This window comes from Pyrus communis, chromosome 9 (genome assembly GCF_041283825.1).
Source record: "Pyrus communis isolate YQ-2024b chromosome 9, ASM4128382v1, whole genome shotgun sequence".
In the NCBI taxonomy this organism is placed as follows: domain Eukaryota; kingdom Viridiplantae; phylum Streptophyta; class Magnoliopsida; order Rosales; family Rosaceae; genus Pyrus; species Pyrus communis.
In genome coordinates this window covers 5,030,739-5,050,309 of record NC_142573.1, presented here as the reverse complement: position 1 = coordinate 5,050,309, position 19,571 = coordinate 5,030,739, and the positions used below count along the sequence as shown (strand labels likewise).

General features: G+C 36.0%; 1 protein-coding gene, 1 non-coding gene and 1 pseudogene across 9 annotated transcripts; 2 read left to right on the top strand and 1 right to left on the bottom strand.

Moving 5' to 3' along the window:
- Positions 1-4,245: 4,245 nt before the first annotated feature.
- On the bottom strand, positions 4,246-6,596 carry LOC137739423 (pentatricopeptide repeat-containing protein At1g03560, mitochondrial-like; annotated as a pseudogene).
- On the top strand, positions 6,503-6,574 carry TRNAQ-CUG (transfer RNA glutamine (anticodon CUG)). Its single transcript has one exon. It is a non-coding gene; the product is annotated as a tRNA-Gln (tRNA).
- A 6,682-nt stretch (positions 6,597-13,278) lies between the features above and the next one.
- Positions 13,279-18,633, top strand: LOC137741086 (S-linalool synthase-like). 8 transcript variants are annotated; one of them, XM_088700451.1, is made up of 12 exons: positions 13,279-13,816; positions 13,946-14,144; positions 14,532-14,770; positions 15,133-15,256; positions 15,355-15,473; positions 15,712-15,944; positions 16,077-16,192; positions 16,277-16,375; positions 16,580-16,795; positions 17,177-17,306; positions 17,418-17,663; positions 17,813-18,633. In XM_088700451.1, exons 1-12 carry the CDS (start codon positions 13,498-13,500, stop codon positions 18,335-18,337), a joined length of 2,565 nt encoding a protein of 854 aa, XP_088556577.1. In that variant the 5' UTR covers positions 13,279-13,497; the 3' UTR covers positions 18,338-18,633. The 8 variants fall into 8 exon arrangements, with proteins under 8 accessions (XP_088556577.1, XP_088556578.1, XP_088556581.1 ...); XM_088700452.1 differs by having other exon boundaries at positions 13,366-13,816; positions 14,535-14,770; XM_088700455.1 differs by having other exon boundaries at positions 13,415-13,816; positions 17,418-17,501.
- The last annotated feature ends 938 nt before the right edge of the window (positions 18,634-19,571 follow it).

Here is a 19,571-nt window from a genome sequence, read left to right as displayed (position 1 = left end):
ACAAGTATATATATTATCAAATCTAGGGTTTAGGGTTCCCTTCTCGACTAGCTAGTCGACAACCCACAATTACTAGGATAGAAGATCAAGACAATGCAATTTAAAATCATGGAACGGAAAATAGTTATATTCACACATCTAGTTTATTTCTTATTCTTCTTTAAATTATCCACGGAAGACTGGAACATCAAAAATTGATAAGCATGAAAATCGTACTCTCATTAGAGTATGCTTAGGATCCCAATCTTTTTTTCATTATATTCTTCAATTATCCTTTGATTTGTCCATCCAAAAACTAGAAATACAAAATAAAATAGGGAATTTTAACGAAAAATCCGTGGTATTATTCATTTTAATGAAAAATCATATTTTTACACTAAAAAGTCAAACATGGTACTATTCACTTTACCATTTATTTTGTCTTTATCATTAAATATCAAAGTTTTCAAGCTATTTTCATTAGTTTTCCTAATAAAATAACGATAATGGAGAAATAACAAATTGGAAATACAAACACTTCCCGCATTAGTGCAGATTATGGTGTAGTGTCCCACGTTTCTTGGTGGATAATCCACAACTGTTTTGGTTAAAGCTTCAATTCTCGGTTGGTCCCTGCCTCCTAAATGTGCTTAGTGCTTAGGACCGTTTATATCTTCATCAACATACACAAATTAATTTTGTAGCTTCATTTTCTCCATGTCACATCACTATTTGTGGTCATGTGCACACCTGTTAAAGCCTGATGCAATTGATATAGTCCAGAAGATATATTATTTTTGAAGAATTTAGTTGTGATGAATTTAATCAAGCATCTGAGTGTCAGTTTAGGAGCCACTCAATCAGAAGCCATAATCCTTTTTCAGATCATGTGGGGTTTCAATTTTGCTCGAGAGAAACTTCTGTAAGATCACTCAAATCAAGTTATCTATAAAATCATTCTCACAAAAATAAACCTCCTTCCGAATAGTTTCACTTGATATAATAATAAACCCAATGATTAATTAAAAAGGTGTTAATGAACTTTGATTAGTTGATAAAATCTCTTGATGTAATACTCTGCCTAAAGTCGCTTTGTGATTTAAGATGTGATGTTTACCTTTGTTCCCTCTCACTTTTATCTCTTCGTTTACGATTTGGCTCAAAGCATATTGCTTTTAGCTTTGCTGTAATCTGGCTTCCCCCAGCCTATTAAGGGTCTTATCATGTTATAATTACAAATCATTAGTAATTAAGTAGAGCAATAGAGTGATTTGTTCTAAATTCCCTCTCATAACATGTATGTGAAATCATCTTGTATCAGTAGATATAGTTAGGACCAATTCATACGAAAGAACATTACGCAAACTCTTGCAAGAAACAAAAGGACAAGTTCTTCAATTTCAACTAGTTTTCTGCAAGAACATCATTAAGAATGAACAGATTTTAATATAATGACATTACTGATGGGAGAATCATCAATTAGATACACGAAATTAACGTGACCATTTGTATGGTTGATATTATTCATTTGCAATTTGCCACTAGCTGGTGACTCACTTGTTGTATGCTACTGTCCAGAGATGTCACTAGCAAGCACCGACTTTTATTTGTCCAAGAGTTGATACTTCATTTTGTTCCAAGGGAAAAGGGGCACTTTGTTCCAAGGGAAAAGGGGGTGGGTGCTACAAAGAGGATGACAGCGAAGAAGAAACAATATATTTGCCAATATGAAGAATCAGAACAGAAGATACAACAACAACAATAAAATCTTATTCTACTATGTATGGTCGATTGTATGAATCTTGGAACGTCACTGCGCTTGGCTTTGTGCCTTCCAATCAGAACAAAAGATAAAGCGCATAAATGTACCTTATTACAGATGACATTAGTCAACAAAAAAATGGACTACGAGTTCGGCTCCATTCTATGTTATATGTGAATCCCTCTGCATTGCAAAACCCGAAAGTTCTAACACTGCAAAGTTTTTCAGTTAGCAGTTTAATCACATTTGGTGCAAGAAAACAGCAGGGAAAAACAAAAAATACAAAAAAAACAGAAAAATAAAATTTGAAAAGGATTCAAACCAGATGACCAAAATTATAAGAGAGTAGTATTTTCTCCCTTCCTATTCTCATCCCCTTCCCTTCCCTCTTCTTACACATTGGTTTTTGTCTTATTGTCTTTATCAAAAAATAATATAAGATATTAACGTAGCTTAATCGTGACCATTCAAATAGAAAAAAAAAGAAATAAGAGAGATATTAGGAGGGGAAAAAATACTCCTTCAATTCAAAGGACATCAAGATAAAAAGCCACATTCAAACAACAAAGGACAATTGCACAAAGTAGAGGCTTAGAAAGAGAAGCATCTTTGCAAATGATGAAAGTAACCGCTGATACGAGTAGGGTATATACCAGACTTTGGCCTATAAGAATCTCTACACTGCCTTCAACTTGCTCTCGGGGACCCATCCTTTATCCCGGTTTCATCAAAGCATCAGTGTAGACTGTAGATGCTCACTGTGGCATAGCCACAAAAATATCCGGGCTGAAGGTTTGATTTTGACAGGGATTCAAAGGGAACACACAGATTGATAACTGTACTCCTTGGGGTATGGGCCTTCGCCTGCAGGAGCAATAAGTCTCATAACTTCAGTACAGTTGCAACTTGCAATACAAACTAGCCTTCTCTTTCACTAGTTCAAAATGGATGGTAACTTTGTTCTTTACCATTGTTTATGCATTTTTTGAGTTTTCTGTTATCCATTGTTCTTTACTAGTTCAAAACGGATGATAACGGAAAAGCGATTAACTATAAAATACCCATGCACAAATATGAAGGTTCCCATACACTTTTTAAGGACTCCTACACTAAGACCTGGTTTGGTACTGAGGTGATTCTGAAAAAAGCTGCTATCAAAAAAAGCTGGGAGCTGTTTTTGTGTTTGGTAAACACTCAGCTTCAGTTTTTTTTCACAGTTTTGGATGAAAAAAAGCCAAAAACAAGAAGCTGCAAAACCTAGCTTTGAAAAACCGGCTTTTTTCACATCTGTTTTACATAAAAGTTTACCAAACACTCTAATACTGCTTTTTTTTTTCAAAAGCACTTTTACAAAAAAGTTTACCAAACACTCTGCTGCTTTATTTCACAGCTGCTTATTCTCACAACACAGCAGAAGCAGCTTTTTTTCAAAGCACAGCAATACCAAACCAGTCCTAAGTCGAATGGGAACCTTCATATTTGTGCTTTTTTTAAGCTTGAAGATTTCTAGCACTAGCAGTAAAAGCGATTAACTATAAAATACCCTGAAAATGAAATGGCACCAAGGCGGAATGAACACCACGACAAGAAATTAATTTGGAAGTATAATTCTTAGAATAAGTAAAACTTAGGAAGCAATATAATTCTTATAATTCTTGGAAATATATTACTCAGTTGAGTTGCTTTTTCAAGAGTTTATACTATCCCCGTCTGGTTGAATCTTCACTCTGCAATTTTATTATTTAAGAAACCTTGAAGAGCTAAAGTTTCTAACAGTCATTGATGGAACGTTGAAAATCACCTACAATTCTTCTTCTTTTTTAACTTTCTCGGGTGGGTGGATGGTAGACCCCCGTGAGGAGGAGGATAACAACTCGATTCATTATTTACCCTGTCGAATATGCAGGTCAATATTAGGTCATTTTAACCTTTGATTCCCTCCAGAGTCCAGACTAAAGCTACCTAAGGACCAACCCAAAGTTCTTGAATATGACAGTTTTTACCAATTAATAGTTAGACATATTACTAAGCTACTTCTCTTCAAAATGTCGAAAGAGGTTCCAAGTTCAATTTTCCCCCTCGCCCTTGATCAAAAAGGAAAAAGGATTAGATTTTTCCTGCAAAATTTTTATTAGGGTGAACTGCCAATTTAGGTCATGAATTATCACCTCGGTGAAAATTATGTCTTTAAACTATTTTTTTTCTTCAGAAAAATCAGTCCTTGAATTATAAAAATTTGCCAATTACATCTCTAACATTATATTCGAAGCTACTATATTCAATTTTCTATCAATTTAAGTCGCATTACTTGCATGTGATACACATTGAAGGATAGATTGGTAGTTTTTCATAAAGAAATAGTGTTAATTAACTTCGGAGGGTAAATTAGACGTTAGATTCACAACCTATATGAAATGTTAAGGGCTTATAGGTTAGAAAATGACAGTATTATACTCTAAAGTGTGTCAAGTGATTTAAGTTGACAAAAAATTGAATAAAATAACTTTGAATATAATAGTAGTGATGAAATTAGAAATCTTCACTCTGCAATAAATTGAATGGTATAATATACGAGGATTGGAGAATGAACATCAATTCTACATCTTTTGATGGTAAGCGAAATCTGGTGCCATCTTTGAATTAGCTAAACAAAGTTTCTTAGAAATACAGATTTATTAAGACTTAAACTGTAAAAGAGAATTCGGAACTCCACTCGCCTTTTGAGGCTACCCATTCGGTCATACCCAATACCTATCTTACTATGCATCAACTTCATAGCTAAATCTGCATTGCCAGCTTTCCTCAAGGCATTGATTAGAACAGTTCGGATTCGTCCTGGTATTTCCCTACCTGTGTCCACAATTCCATCGGTCAAGTTGCAAGCTTCCTTGACACGACCAGCTTTGGATAACACATTGATCATATCTTCAAAAGCTGTCTCAGGAATTACACCCATTGGCGCTAGCTCATCCAAAATCTTGCAGGCTCTGGCTACCTTGCCTGAGAGACAAACCCAAATAGAGAGGGCCCTGAAGGAAGCAACATTCGGTGTGATGCTCTTATCAATCATCGTGTGCCAGAGCTTCAATGCCTCTTCATTTCTGTGCCCTTAAAATGTCCGCTGATGAGTATTGGGTATGTATAAACCATCTGATCACAACCTTCCTCTTCCATTTTCTTAAAGAGTGCCAATGCTTCATCAGTTTTTCCACATTTAGCTAGGGCGTCGATAAGGGCATTATAGCAATATGAATCATGTGAACATCCCTTCACCACCATCTTATCAAAGAGCCTTTCAGCCTCATCAAGCCTCCCTGCCTTTCCAAGACCGTCGATTAGACTAGGATAAAACATAGCGTTAATGTCATCCCTCTGCCTTCACAAACTCAAAGTACTCCATTGCTTCCTCCACCCTCCCACTCTTACACAATCCATTGACAATAACCCCGTAAGTGACCTCATCTGGTTCAAGTCCCTCATTTTTTATCCTCTCAAAAAGTTTCATTGCCTCTTCAATGCTCCCACATTTCGCATACGAATCAATCAATGCTGTATAGTTTGCCACATTGGTTTTACATCCCTTCGAATCATATCTTCAAAAACAGCATATGCTTCCTCACATTTCCCTCCTCTGCAAAGCCGTTGATCACTAAACTATATGCATGAGACGGAATTTCAAGTCCTTTCTCTTCCATTTCTTGGTAAAGACCCAAACACGAATCAACATCTCCTTCTGAATAACACCCCTGTATTGAAGTCATATAAGTAATCTTATCAGGTTCCACATTCCTCCCCTCCAGAGCTCTAAACTTCTCCATTGCTTTCTGGGTTTTCCCTCCCTTACAATACCCTTTGATCATTGTATTATAAATCATAATGTCCGGTGCAATTTTCCCGCCTTCCATAACCTCAAAAACCCGCTCAGCTGATTCAATAAACATCGAATTCACCAAACCATTCAATAGAAAGTTATAAGCATACAAACTAGGCTCAATCCCAATCTTCTTCATTCTACGCCAAACCCACAACAGCTCATCAACCATCCCAAGACATCCAAAGCTTTTAATCAAAGATTTCGCTGCCCGAGAAGTCATCAAAAAGTTCATTTCTTTAAGCTTAACAAGAACGCATCGAATGCGATCCAAATCACACCACACGCATATAAAAGTTCAATCAAAGACTCATAGCATTCAAGCTTCTGATGATATTTCCTCTGCCTACCAGCCCAACCAAAGAACCGCAATGCAGTTTTCCCACGAAGCTCAACAGATTTCAATACATACGAAACAAAATTAGGAGACAATTTGATCAAGAATGTGCGATAGTAAGAGTCTAAATTGGCCTCCATCGTTGGAGACCCATCTAAAAGATTGAGAATTTGAGCGACCAACCGAGATGGTTCGAAGTTTTGTGTGTTTGATACTACGTCAGTGACGTCATTGAAAGGTTCTACCCATTCGGGAGGAGGGAGAGAGTTGGTGAAAACCCACCTGGGATTTGAGCTGAAACTTGACGCCGACTAAGAATTCGAAGCTTCTGATGAAGACCCGCCATTTTTGTACGGACGGGGAGGTCTTGCAGGAAGAATACGGGCTGCTGAGAGAGAAAAGGGAGGTCTCAGCAGGGTTCTTCTCGTCATGGTTTTCGGTGTTCTGTTCGCCTGTGTGCTTAGCGAGTGGAGCTGAAAGCCTGAAACGGTGAATGGTGAAGCTTGAAGTCGGAGTGTATATTAAAATCCAGCTCAAAGATTATACTGGCAACGGTCCCATGGTCTAGTGGTTAGGACATTGGACTCTGAATCCAGTAACCCGAGTTCAAATCTCGGTGGGACCTTTTTACATTTGTAGTAGTGCATTTTTCTTCTTATTATTTTTTTTTTGGGTTGGTTGCTTACAGATATTTATTTGGGCTTTTTACTTCCTTTTATTTTTCAACCTTCAGGAATTCATAAGCCCAGTTACCGCGTGCTGGGCTTTGTTTCTGGTTGTTTACAAACTAATATAGGCTTATTTTTAGCTTTTCAATCCCACTTTGCCTCATAAAACTTAAAAGTTGCTACTTTGTTCTGTGTAATTCTTGATTTTGATCTCAATTTGTCCCCTAAAACTTAAAAGTCTTCACTTTGTTCCCTTTGTTCCCTGGAACTTGATTTCGATCTCGCTTTGCCCTTGAAACTCAATATTCACTCCACTTTGGTTTGTTTCTATTTATTCTGTTAAGTCTACTCATGTGACACAATTAAGGTCCACTTATGGCTGACGTGGCACAACTATAAAAGCTCACATATCCAATAAATTGGTGCGATATAGATTGACACAAAAAAATAAAATATATTTTCAAACATTGTATATTTAAAAAAGGAAAAGTAAGAAAAATAGCAAAAACAATTCCTGGATTTTATCTCTTTGACCCCTCTCTCTAATCATTGTCCATATATTCATCCCTTCCCCCTCCACCTTCGGCCACCTTTTTATTAGATTCATTGATTTCGTTATTTTTTATGTTTTTATGTTCTTAATGGAGGTGACTGGTCAAAAGAGAAGATGGTTCTTTTTCCTTCTTTACTATTCATTTATTTCAGGGGAAAATTTAGCATATTACCAATTCTAAAGTTTAAATGGATGAACTTACTTTAAAAAATAGAAACAAGGTAATCTACAAAGAATTTTGAGTTTTAAGAAGTAAAATGACAAGTTTTGAGTTTCAATGAGTAAAATTGCGAGTTTTAAGTTTCAGTGAGCAAAGTGAAATCAAAATCTAGTTTCAATGAGTAAAGTGTCGACTCTTGAGGTTAAGAGAGTAAAATGGAATCGAAATCGAGTTCCAATGCTCAAAATAAGCCAATAATATATGCATGGTTTTACTAACTTTTCGTCTTTCTTCGATTCTCACTCTGTTTCCTCAACTCTAGTTCTTATGTTTGATTGCCTCTTTTGATACAAGGAAGGAAAGATAGTAAGATTACATAACAATTCCAGATTATCGTGAGTACTGTGCTTTTTTTTCTTTTTTTTTTTTAAAAAAAGTGGCAAGTTAAGGTTATCTACCTTTTATGGATCCGGAGAGGTTATGAGAGATTTCAATTTGTCCGAGATCACAATTAAGTAGACTTACCGGCTTGAAGCATCAAATCCAAAACCTCTTATATTTTTTTATTTGTTAAAGAACAGCAGTTCGCGTTCTTACTACTAGACCACTTGAAGTGGTTGTGAGTGCTGTGCTTTGAACTTGCATATATTATTTGCGGTTGTTGGATTTGACACTGGTGCGTACAACGCCGAAATGTATAATTGTTACTTGTCGTTTAATTAGTCTACATTAATCCACATGGATCACGACCAAGGTACGTACGTACGTACGTACTAGTAAAGCCGAAAATTTTATATCGGGGGACTATGGAAGTAAAGAAGACAAATTGAATCAGACCTGTAGGCACACAATACAAATTGGGACTTTTCTTTCAACATGATTAAGAATATTGTTTAAGACCATTATTAGGTTTACATTAATTAACCTCATGAAAGTAATCGGGATTAGACAGATTGCTGCTTTAGTCCCAATCCTCGCATTTGTAGGCCGCTGCGGTCATAAATCATCCAAGAGGATCTCGTTGGATTCTCTTTGTGAGGATTTTGGGGATTTTTCAATCACATCCGTTCATTGTATATCGTGCGGTTAGAAATCATTGTAAATTTTTTTATTTAAAATTGAATATAAACAGTACATGACAAAAATTGACGCTCGATATACGATAAACGAATATGATTGGAGGATTCTTGGGATCCTCACAAAGAGGATTCGATGAGGATCCTCTCTCATAAATCATGGACCATCTCAGTATTCAGACTAGTTGTGTATGTTTTGGGCAAACACGTGTGTATTTGCTCGATCTCGGATATTACGGCTACCATGTACTACATATTTAGTAAACACGAAATTTTTGTGATAAATGAAAGAAGAACATGAGTAAACGTAATAAATTTTGTATTAATGAAGGTCTAGGGTTATAATCTCTAACACAGAAATTTAATCATCCGATTCGATCTTTGAAAATGTAAAGTTTACGTGTAGCGTGGTTGATCAAAGATTGATGTGTTACCACGTTGAAAAGTTCATACAGTACCGTTTGGTACGTAAACGGGACGGAACGGAATAAGACGGAACATAATGGAACGGAATGAAGGTTTTATGTTATGTTTGGTATGCACAGGACGAAACGGAAAGGTTGTTCCGTTTTACGTTTGGTAAACGCAAGCCGGAACGGAACCAAAAAATTAAATGATTAAATTAGCTTTGTTCCGTCTGTTATTCGGTGTAGAAAGAAGAGAAGACTAGCGGCATTGCAGTTCTGCCTGGACGCAGTCATCAAGTAAACATTGTTATGCTGTATAAACAAGTAGCTCACGCCATTAACATGAACAACTGGATCATGAGACTCCGGATCAACCTGAACCGCATCTCAACAAGCATGGAAAGAAAAACAAAATGCCACTATCAATTTCTACTCTCACAAAACAGATCAAATCCAAATTTGCAGGGGAATAATTCATCAACAAGCGACAATTCAGTTTCGTTTTCCTTCGTTTTCTCGGCAACCAATCAGTTCCTCAAACAATTACAAGATAAAAAACACAGAAATTCTGGAAATGGAGGTGTTAGGGTTCCAGATTCTTTTAATTTCTTTCTCTTCAAATCAAACACAGAAAAGTCCCAAATTGTTTTTTTTCTTTTTTTTTCTCAATTTACAAAGGCTTCGTCGGATCGTCGGATCTGCAAATTCATTTCAATCAATTTCTTCTGCTTCGTCATCGTCTTCCCTGCAGCGTCGTCATCATCCTCCGTGCAGCGTCATCGTCGTCGTCGTCGGCCTGGCTATGGTGACGGCGCCGAAGAAGAAGTTGCAGCCATGGTTGGGTTCGGATGGGTTTGTTGGGATTGGGTTAGCAGTTGGGTTGCTGGGTTTGTGGTGGAGGAAAAGGAGGCTACAAGAGAGACGAGGGTAGAAGAGAGGGAGGTTACAGGAGAGAAAGGGAGGTAGACAATGTCATTAATGAAAAAGAAGAGGGGTATTGTTGTTCAAAAAAATATAATTTTGTGTTCCGCGGGATGGAACGAGTCGTTCCATGGGAGGAAGATGGAATGAAAAAGTGACCAAAATCCATTCCACGGGACAGCGCGTTCCATGATTTTTAGGCACACCAAACATAGAACGGAACGCCTCATTCCATTACATTTCGTCCCGTCCCACGTACCAAGCAGTACCTATATGTCGGCTAGCTGCCCTCAGCCCTAGGGCATCAATTTTTATTTTATTTATTTTTTGTACTAAACGGCAGTATTAACTCATGTTATAATAGTTTAATAATTTAGTTTTTTTTTTTTTTTTTGTCGAATTAGTAATACTATATCTTAGATTCATGAAATTCAACCTCGTGCAAGCTCGTGGATTAATTAGTATACTAATTCAAATAGTGTGGTAGAAGTTTAGGATACTTACCCTTTTTTAATTGGGTTTTAGTAATGATTAATTAAAAGTCAATAATAGTTCCGATGAGAAGAAAATTTAAATCTAACAAAGCGATTTTGTATTCACCGAGTGATGTTATTTATTAGACACAAAATACTGATACATTTATTTATACGTTTTTAAATACAAGCGAGTACAATATACAATGACATGCTATATTAAAAAAATGTATAAACAAGTGAGTCAATTTTGTTTTTCTAAATTATTTTTTGGTAGCGATGAGATCATTGTCTCAACATCTTTATGTGAATTATATATGTAGAAATTATAATCAAAACTCACAATAAGAATCAAAGGACAATTAGAACTGCCGTGCTTAAATAGGACGTCAAGATTGAGTATTACGACCGGCCATCATATCTCCATTATGATGAGTTCATCTTTATCTTTAGCCATGTCACCGAGAGAAGAAAAAAAAAAAAAAATATATATATATATATATATATATATATGAGTTCATCTTTATCAAAAATATCCTTAAAACTATCCTGGTACTATATTGCCCCCACTAGACAGAGAAGTCACCACAAAATATGATGGAGATGAGAGTCACCTCATAGAATTGATGGCCAGTCTGCAGACATAATGGTATTAACTGCTTTGGGTTGCTAGGTAGTTTAGGAGATGATCGTGTTCGTGTAAGTTTGATATGAACATGTAATATGGGTTTCTTATTAACTACATTTAGAAAAATCAAGAATAATGATGAATTGAGAAAGATCGAGAACTAGAGAGAAAGTTTGGAGAGACAACTGGAGAGAAAATTTAGAGAGAAATGAGGCTTCTATATTTATGAGAAAATGATTAACTAATTACATTTGTGAGTTGCCATTCCTAATATATGAGCTTAACAACCTAACAAATATTCTAACAACTTTGACTGACATGGCAGTGATAATATAACAACCAATTATCATAAAACATCTATCTTCATTTCTCTCTTTGCACTCTCCACTTGGAGGCTTGATCTGAACGTGAAGTAGGGTTAAAACTTGATGTACATTAAATGGTAAAGTGTATAAAAGATTAAGTCGAAATGCATTGCGGATTTGAGCTTTGATGTCCAATGCGAGGCCATGAACCATCATTTCAAAGAGAATAGTGACACGAGTCAAACTCAACGTTTTGTTGTGATGTATGGGACGTATTAATTAGCAAATTCTATTGTTTGCTAGCACAAAATGGGATTTTAATATTTTAGGACCCTTTTTATTATTTTGTTAATTCATTTCCAATTAGGATTCTTAGGAATGTTTGGGTTTTTAAGTTATATTATGGCTGATGAGGCTTTGCCCCCTCCACCACCCCCTAGTGTAGATAATATCGCTTATTTAAAAAAAAAAGTTGTATTATAAATAGGTCATCTTATCCTTTAGTTTGTTATCTTTTATATTATCAATCAAGCTTTATGTTTTTTCACATTCTTTTTGGGAATTCCAGTATAGTTCATTAACAACTTAAGGTACAACAATAAGGGAAGAATCAATTAATACTTACTTAAAAGGCCAAACCACAAGGGCAACCCACGTTTCTATCACAATTTTGTTTTGGTAAAAGTACAAGAAGCTAATTAATTAAAGGGGCCAACCATGAGGGCATCTCCCCCTAGCAGGGTACACAAGGTTGTGGATGGATTAAATGGTGGTAAATTAGGTTTTGAGAACTGGACACACGAATGTATGTGATTCACACATGGTTCCCCTTGCAGAGCACACACCATTGTGGATTCATAAAACATCTGTCTTCATTTCTCTCTTTGCACTCTTCACTTGGAGGCTCAATCTGAACGTGAAGTAGGGTTAAAACTTGATGTACATTAAATGGTAAAGTGTATAAAAGATTAAGTCGAAATGCACAAATGAGTTCAAAAGAACAAAGCATTGTGGATTTGAGCTTTGATGTCCAATGCGAGGCCATGAACCATAATTTCAAAGAGAACAGTGACACGAGTCAAACTCAATATTTTGTTGTGATGTATGAGACGTATTAATTAGCCGAATTCTATTGTTTGCTAGCACAAAATGGGATTTTAATATTTTAGGACCCTTTTTATTATTTTGTTAATTCATTTCCAATTAGGATTCTTAATTAGGAATTTTTATATTATGGCTGATGAGGCTTTGCCCCCTTCACCACCCCCTAGTGTAGATAATATCGTTTGTTTAAAAAAAAGTTGTATTATAAAGAGGTCATCTTATCCTTTAGTTTGTTATCTTTTATATTATCAATCAAGCCTTATGTTTTTTCACATTCTTTTTGGGAATTCCAGTATTATTGTTCATTAACAACTTAAAGTACAACAATAAGGGAAGAAGCAATTAATACTTACTTAAAAGGCCAAACCACAAGGCCAACCCACGTTTCTATCACAATTTTGTTTTGGTAAAAGTACAAGAAGCTAATTAATTAAAGGGGCCAACCATGAGGGCATCTCCCTTAGCAGGGTACACACGGTTGTGGATGGACTAAATGGTGGTAAATTAGGTTTTGAGAACTGGACACGAATGTATGTGATTCACACATGGTTCCCCTTGTGCAGCACACACCATTGTGGATGCATTAACTGGTAGTAAGGTTTTGAGAACTGGACACGAATGTCTGTGCTCCGCATACATCATATCCACGCAACTCATCCACTCCTGCATGAGTTCATATGGATTCTTACATTTGTCTTCTTTTTGGACACTCATGTTCATTTATTTGCAACAATGACCTTTTCGTTAATGATGTCGTTTATAGATAAAGTTGAGGTTTCATTATAAAATTAATTGGTAATATGGAAAGTAGTCAAACTTACTTATAAACTCATGCAAGATCTCCTCTCATCAATGTAGGATTGATCATTCTCAACACGCCCTCTTATGTGTGGCGAATTTTCAAGCCTAACACATGAACAATACAACGGGGTCACGTGTGGTCGTTTGGCTTCACACATGAGACAACCTTACTCTAATACCATAAAGAAAGTTGAACTGTATATGTAACAAATGGGTTGACGTCAACTGAACCTAATGACTGCGGCAATTGTATCGAAACTTCGTCCGAGAAAAATGTGGAGTTTGATTTATTAGGTCTGCGCACGCGGGGAAATTAGTTTGTGTATGCTTGTAGCTCTCTATAAATATCATAGAAATCATAGGCTTGATCTGCTAGACATAACAAAATCAAAAAAGAAGTGTACGTACTTAAGTACTTGTGAGCGTGTGAGTATCTAAAAGCACAATATCTCATGTATTCTCAAGAAGTTTTGGTTAAGAATCTTGTAATGAAAATTAAACAAGAACTGTTTTCACCGGATGTTGATCTTGTTTCTCTTGTTCCTCCTTCTCCTTACGACACTGCGTGGCTGTCTATGATTCCGAATCCTCATCGAGGATCAGATGAACCCTTGTTCAAGGGATGCTTGGATTGGGTGCTCCAACACCAAAGCATACGAGGCTTTTGGGGAGATGATGATCATGTTCCAACCCTAGGGTCCCTCACTTCAACTCTTGCGTGCATTGTTGCACTTACCACATGGGATGTTGGCTATGATGCCATTCAGAAAGGTAAGTAAAAGAAACTAGTTGATCAAATTTCGTAACTGGACCCTGGAAAAAAAATTAAATATGGAAAATACCTGTTTTTGCAGTTGGAGTAATTGGTTGTTACAAATTTTTCTTATATTTATTGTTTAGGGCTGGCATTCATCCATGCAAGTACAGAGAAGCTACTGGAAGAGCAAAATGGTACTTTTCCTGAGTGGTTTGTGATTGTTTTCCCAGCAATGGTGGAACTTGCACAGACCAAAGGACTGCGTGTTTATTTTTCTCATGGTTCAACAGCGTTGGTAGAACAAGTCTTCCAAGAGAGAAAACAAATATTTCAAATGCACAGGTATATATAGTTTTGATTTTACAACTGTACTTTAACTTCTTTTGTAGAGATACAAAAACTAAGTAATAAAGAGGAAATACAAGGAAGAAATGAGGGATAAATTATGACAGAGAGGATTGGTGATGGGAAGAATGCGGATAAAAATACACATAAAATGATAGGCAACATGAAAACTAAAAACTGAAACAGTTTTATCATAGGTTTTCTTATCTAGTTTGGGTTTTAATTTTCTATGGCATTGTCCATTTCTCCCTCCTCCCTCATACCACTCACCATCTTACTTTCATTCTATAAAAAGTTAAAAAAAAAAAAAAAAAAAAAAAAAAACTAAAAATGGAATGTTTATCGAACAGCTCTAAATATTTAATCTAATTTTCGTTGTAGCAGCAGGTTGGTGCAAAGTGGTGATCAGAAACAGTACTATTCACTAGAGTTTATGCAATACCTCGAAGCTTTGCCTGAAACATATGATATTAACTCCAACGAGACTCTACTAATATCCCAAAGTGAGGAAGATGGACTGTTTATCCAATCCCCATCAGCTATTGCTTATGCTTTCATGAAGACAGGACGCAAGGAGTTTTTGTCCAAGTTGGATTCTATTGTCCAAAGATGTGGGTTCTCAGGTACGTAGGACATACATAATAAAAGCATGCATGATGCATGCAAGTCAAATCCATCTGAAAAATGCCAAAATTCCCAATAAAGTTTGTTTTTGTTTTGTTTTTATCTTCCTATGATGTGACTGTTGGTCTACAATGCGTAGTCTGCTGTCACTAGTACAAATGTCACATACGCGAGTATCGTAATTACTATTTTTTAACCGTTAAATTTTTAATGAAAATATAAAAATTAAGATCTAATATTTAAAAAGTTCCAAACCATCATACACTTCGGAGCATTTTACATACACCTCACAATAAAAATGTATCGTGACAAATAAACCACATGAACTTAAAGAGTGAGACAATTCTATAAACGTGTACAGTTCCTGCAATCTACCCCATGGATGAAGACTTTCTAAGGGTTTGCCTCATTAATCGGATTGAGAGGCTGGGACTGGCAGAGCATTTCATGGCGGAGATAAAAAGTATGCTGGGACAAGTTTACAGGTGACTATCTAATATTCATCACTAAGCAATATATGCACACTATCTGGTTGATTAAATGGTTTTTTTTTTTTTTTCCCAAAAAAAAAAAAAAAAAGCAGAAGTTACATCAGTTGCGAAGAGCCAGAGAGCAAGGAAAAGCATGCCATGGCGTTACAACTATATAAAGATTCACTCGCATTTCGACTTCTCAGACTACACGGTTATACAGTATCTCCTCGTAAGGATCAATTAATAGTAAATTGCTTATATATGCTATTTTATTACGAAACATCACATAATTTGCAAATGTGATTTAAAGAGTTAGTCTATTTAATATTACTTTTTCTAGTTATATATACTCGTGATAACTTTCATACCCAGTTGTTGCTAGTTTTGCTACGATGGTGTAACTTAGTTGTCAAGAAAAATTCAGTTTATTTATTTGTCTACATGCTAAAAGTTGTTACTGTTTGCAGGGAAGTTCTGCTGGTTCCTTGATGATGAAGATAAAATGGTTTACATAGAAGAGCACCATGAAATTTTTCTGCGAGCCATATATAATGTCTACAGGGCAACTGATGTGACCTTTACAGGAGAAAGTCAGCTTGAGGATGTTAAGGAGTTCTGTAGAAGAATATTAGAAAAGCAGACATTGAAAGATTCTAAGAATTTGGTTGGGCCTACCAGTATGACTGACTTGCAAGACCAGGTTTATATGACAAATAATCAGGATAAATATGAATAAAAATATACAAAATAAAACAGAATATATGCTCAATCATTATAATTTAGTTATTTAATCATCTGCTAATTAATTTTGTTGCATATCTCCCTTGAGTAGATTAAGCATGAAATTAGTATTCCATGGCTTGCTCGGTTGGATCATCTGGAGCACAGGAAGTTCATTGAGAGGGAAGAGCCTGTTGGTCCATGGACAGGAAGAGGCTTATCCTACGGGTAATTAAATTAGTACTAACTAATTAAATGCATTAAGGCAGTCAAATCTCCGACTAAGCAGTTCAATTACTTAATACCTTGCAGATTACCATGTCAAAGCAACGGCATGCTGCTACAACTTGCTATCGAGAATTATACACTACGGCAGTCCATGTTCAGAAATGAATTAAAGGAGTTAGAAAGGTTCGTATTCACTCTCCACATTTTCACTAAAGATTTTATTTTCTTTAATTTGCCCAAAAACAAAATAACTAAACACCAGTACCTTTTTTAGTAAAAGATAATGCAGAATTTCCAATTTTTTATTTTATTTTAATACTGGAGTTAATTAATCATGGAAACCATTTTCTTTTTCTGTTTTGGGTGAAAATATAATTAATCGTGAAGGTGGTCAAAGGGCATGGGTCTTGTTGAAATGGGGTTTGCTCGACAGAAAACCGCGTACTGCTATTTCGCCGTTGCTTCAACAGTATCACATTCTTCCCTGTCAAGTGTACGGCTGGCACTTGCCAAAGGTGCAGTAATTGTTACAGTTGCTGATGATTTTTTTGATAAGGAAGGTCCAATGAATGAATTGGAAGCTCTTGCCAATGCCGTCAAGAGGTAGACTACATACATTAAACTATAATTATTGTATCTGCTGGTTAAATAAAATTAGTTAAAGTTCCCTATAAAAAAGAAAACTAATGAAAATAGTTTGAAAATTTTGAGTTTTCACGATAAGAACAAAATAAAGGGTAAAGTGAATAGTACCAGAATTGACTTTTTAGTGTAAAAATATGGTTTTTCGTTAAAGTGAACAATACCCGGAGTTTTTCGTTAAAGTTCCCTATATAAAACTACATAGCTCACTGTTATGTGTTGAATCTCGCATTCATGTTATGTAACTGAAGTTATATATAATTCGTGCATGCATCCCAACATAAAGCAGTAACTCATAGTATTATTTTTATGTAATTAAATGTGTTTATCCTTAAAAATCAGATGGCAGGACGAAGGATTGGATGGACATGGAAAAACTATATTCAAGGTTCTCAAAGATTTTGTTGATGACATTTCTTGGCAATTCTTCAATCAAAATGGATATGACATAAAGAGTTATCTCCAGGATCTAGTAAGATTAAATTTCGGTAAATGAATTTAGTCGACATAACGGTAAAAAAAATGTGTTACTTATTCTTTCTTTTTTTTTTTTTTTTTTTTAATTTTGCCGAAATGAATTTAGTGGCAGCAAACATTTGTAAGCTGGTTAAAGGAAGCAGAATGGAGCAGAAATGGGCATCCCTCGTCAATTGTTGAATACCTCCAGGTAGCCACATGCTCTGTTGCTTCACACACTATTCTTCTTTCAGCTGCTCTTCTGCTCAGTACACCTCCAGAATTAGAGATCCTCAAGTCCCCTCAAAGCCATCCACTTACAAATTCACTTATGGTTTTGACACGGCTTTTGAACGAAATTCAAAGCTATCAGGTATATGAGGAGAAATTTGTGTTTTAACGTCACACAATAAGACTGGATAATCTCTCGAGAAATTCATAATGACGCATTTTTTATTAGTTGTCATCATGTTTAGTAATATTAACTAGTGGGGAAAATTGAAATTAATGATTTAATTGCAGAGGGAGGAAGAGGAGGGGAAACCAAACCTTGTTCTGCTACACATGAAGGGAAATCCCAATTTGGGGGCTGAAGAATCAATTGGAATCATACAAAAGATGTTGGATGAAAAGAAGAAAGAGTTTCTAGAACATGCTCTGGTTATTAATGGCATCAATGGTGATGTTATGCCAGAGGCATGCAAAAAACTCCACCTCTTCTGCGTTAAAGTTTTTCAGATGTTTTACAATTCTACAAATGCATTTGACTCCCCAACAGAATTGCTTGCTGACATCAACAAAGCAATTTATGATCCCTTGAGAGTGGATGCACAAGGAATATCAAAGAAGGATAAAACTAAAATTTTGGCTGGCTATGGAAAATCCCAGACTACTTGTGTTATGAAAGTCCAAGGGAACTTAAGGAAAGAATTTGTGGCCAAACCTTACTTGGGATATGGGGTCTTGTCACTTAAGCTGAGAAAACCAACTATATTTACGACATTTCGGAATCTCAAGTTTTGCAACTATTCCGGCTACTGGGTTTAACACTCCTCCTCTAGCTTCATGCACTCGTCCTGTCAGTGCAGAAAGAAATTATAAATATTCAATTTGTACTACAGATGAATAAAAGATGAGGGTGAAAGTGGTTAGTTAGTCATCTTAATGTAATAATTCATTTTTCTTCTATGGAGAAATGTGGCAACTGCTGCGTAGACCCCTTAATTTGTGTGTCCATGTATAATAATTTCTTAGAGTGGATTTTCACCCCTGTGGCCGAAAGATCACCGTTCGAGTTGTGAAAACAGTCTATTTGCAAAGCAATGATAAGGTTGCGTACGATAGATGTCCCCTCTCACTGTCCCCTCCTGACCTTTGCAAACTGAGAAGCCTTGTTGGGTTGAGGTCATCCTTTTATATAAGCAACTCAGAATGTCAATCAATATCGGTGGAAATGCATCACATATTGTGATGCATTTTCATTTTCTATGACGAGTGTTTGTTGTCATTTAATCATGTTTTCTTATAGTGATATATATATATATATATGATAGGACAATGTTAGGAAGACTACATTTGTAGACAAAATTTGCAAACTAAATGATGTGTAATCAATAGGAATGAACACGTTTATCAACGGTTAAGTAATAAACCAATCATCAACTTCTATGTCCTTTTGTTTATAAAATTTTGTCTACAAATCTAATCTCCCTAACATTACCCTGTATAATACCTTGGCCAAAAACTTTTCTTGCTACCTGTGGTGATAGAGCCCAATAGTTGATCATCAAATGGGATCTGCATTCATTGCGAAAGTGAGCATGGGCAGACTAAGGAGGTCATCATCTATTTCTTACTTTCTTCACATGGACACGGGGAGTCGCCTGATATGGATCCAATGTCAAGGGTGTAGAGATCAAGGACACCATTGCTTTTACCAAAACAACCAATTTTCAACAGTTCAAAGTCCTCTTCTTATCAGAGACTCGCTTGTGGTAGCCACCGCCTTTGCCGACCTGGAATATGCCGTGGAAACTTTTGCACATATCGTTTGGAGTACGAAGATGTTCTGTTACTGAATGTTAACTTGCACTAGAAACCTTTACTTTTGATTCAGACTCAAGGTTCCTTAAAGAGAAGATTTCAAACATGGTTTTCGGTGTGGTACTAATCAGCAAGACATGGATCACTATGGTTCTGAGGGAGGTAATGTTTCACTCATATTAGGGTTGGGATGGAAACCTCACTCCCTTATCGGCCAATTAGGCTCTACAGTTCAGGG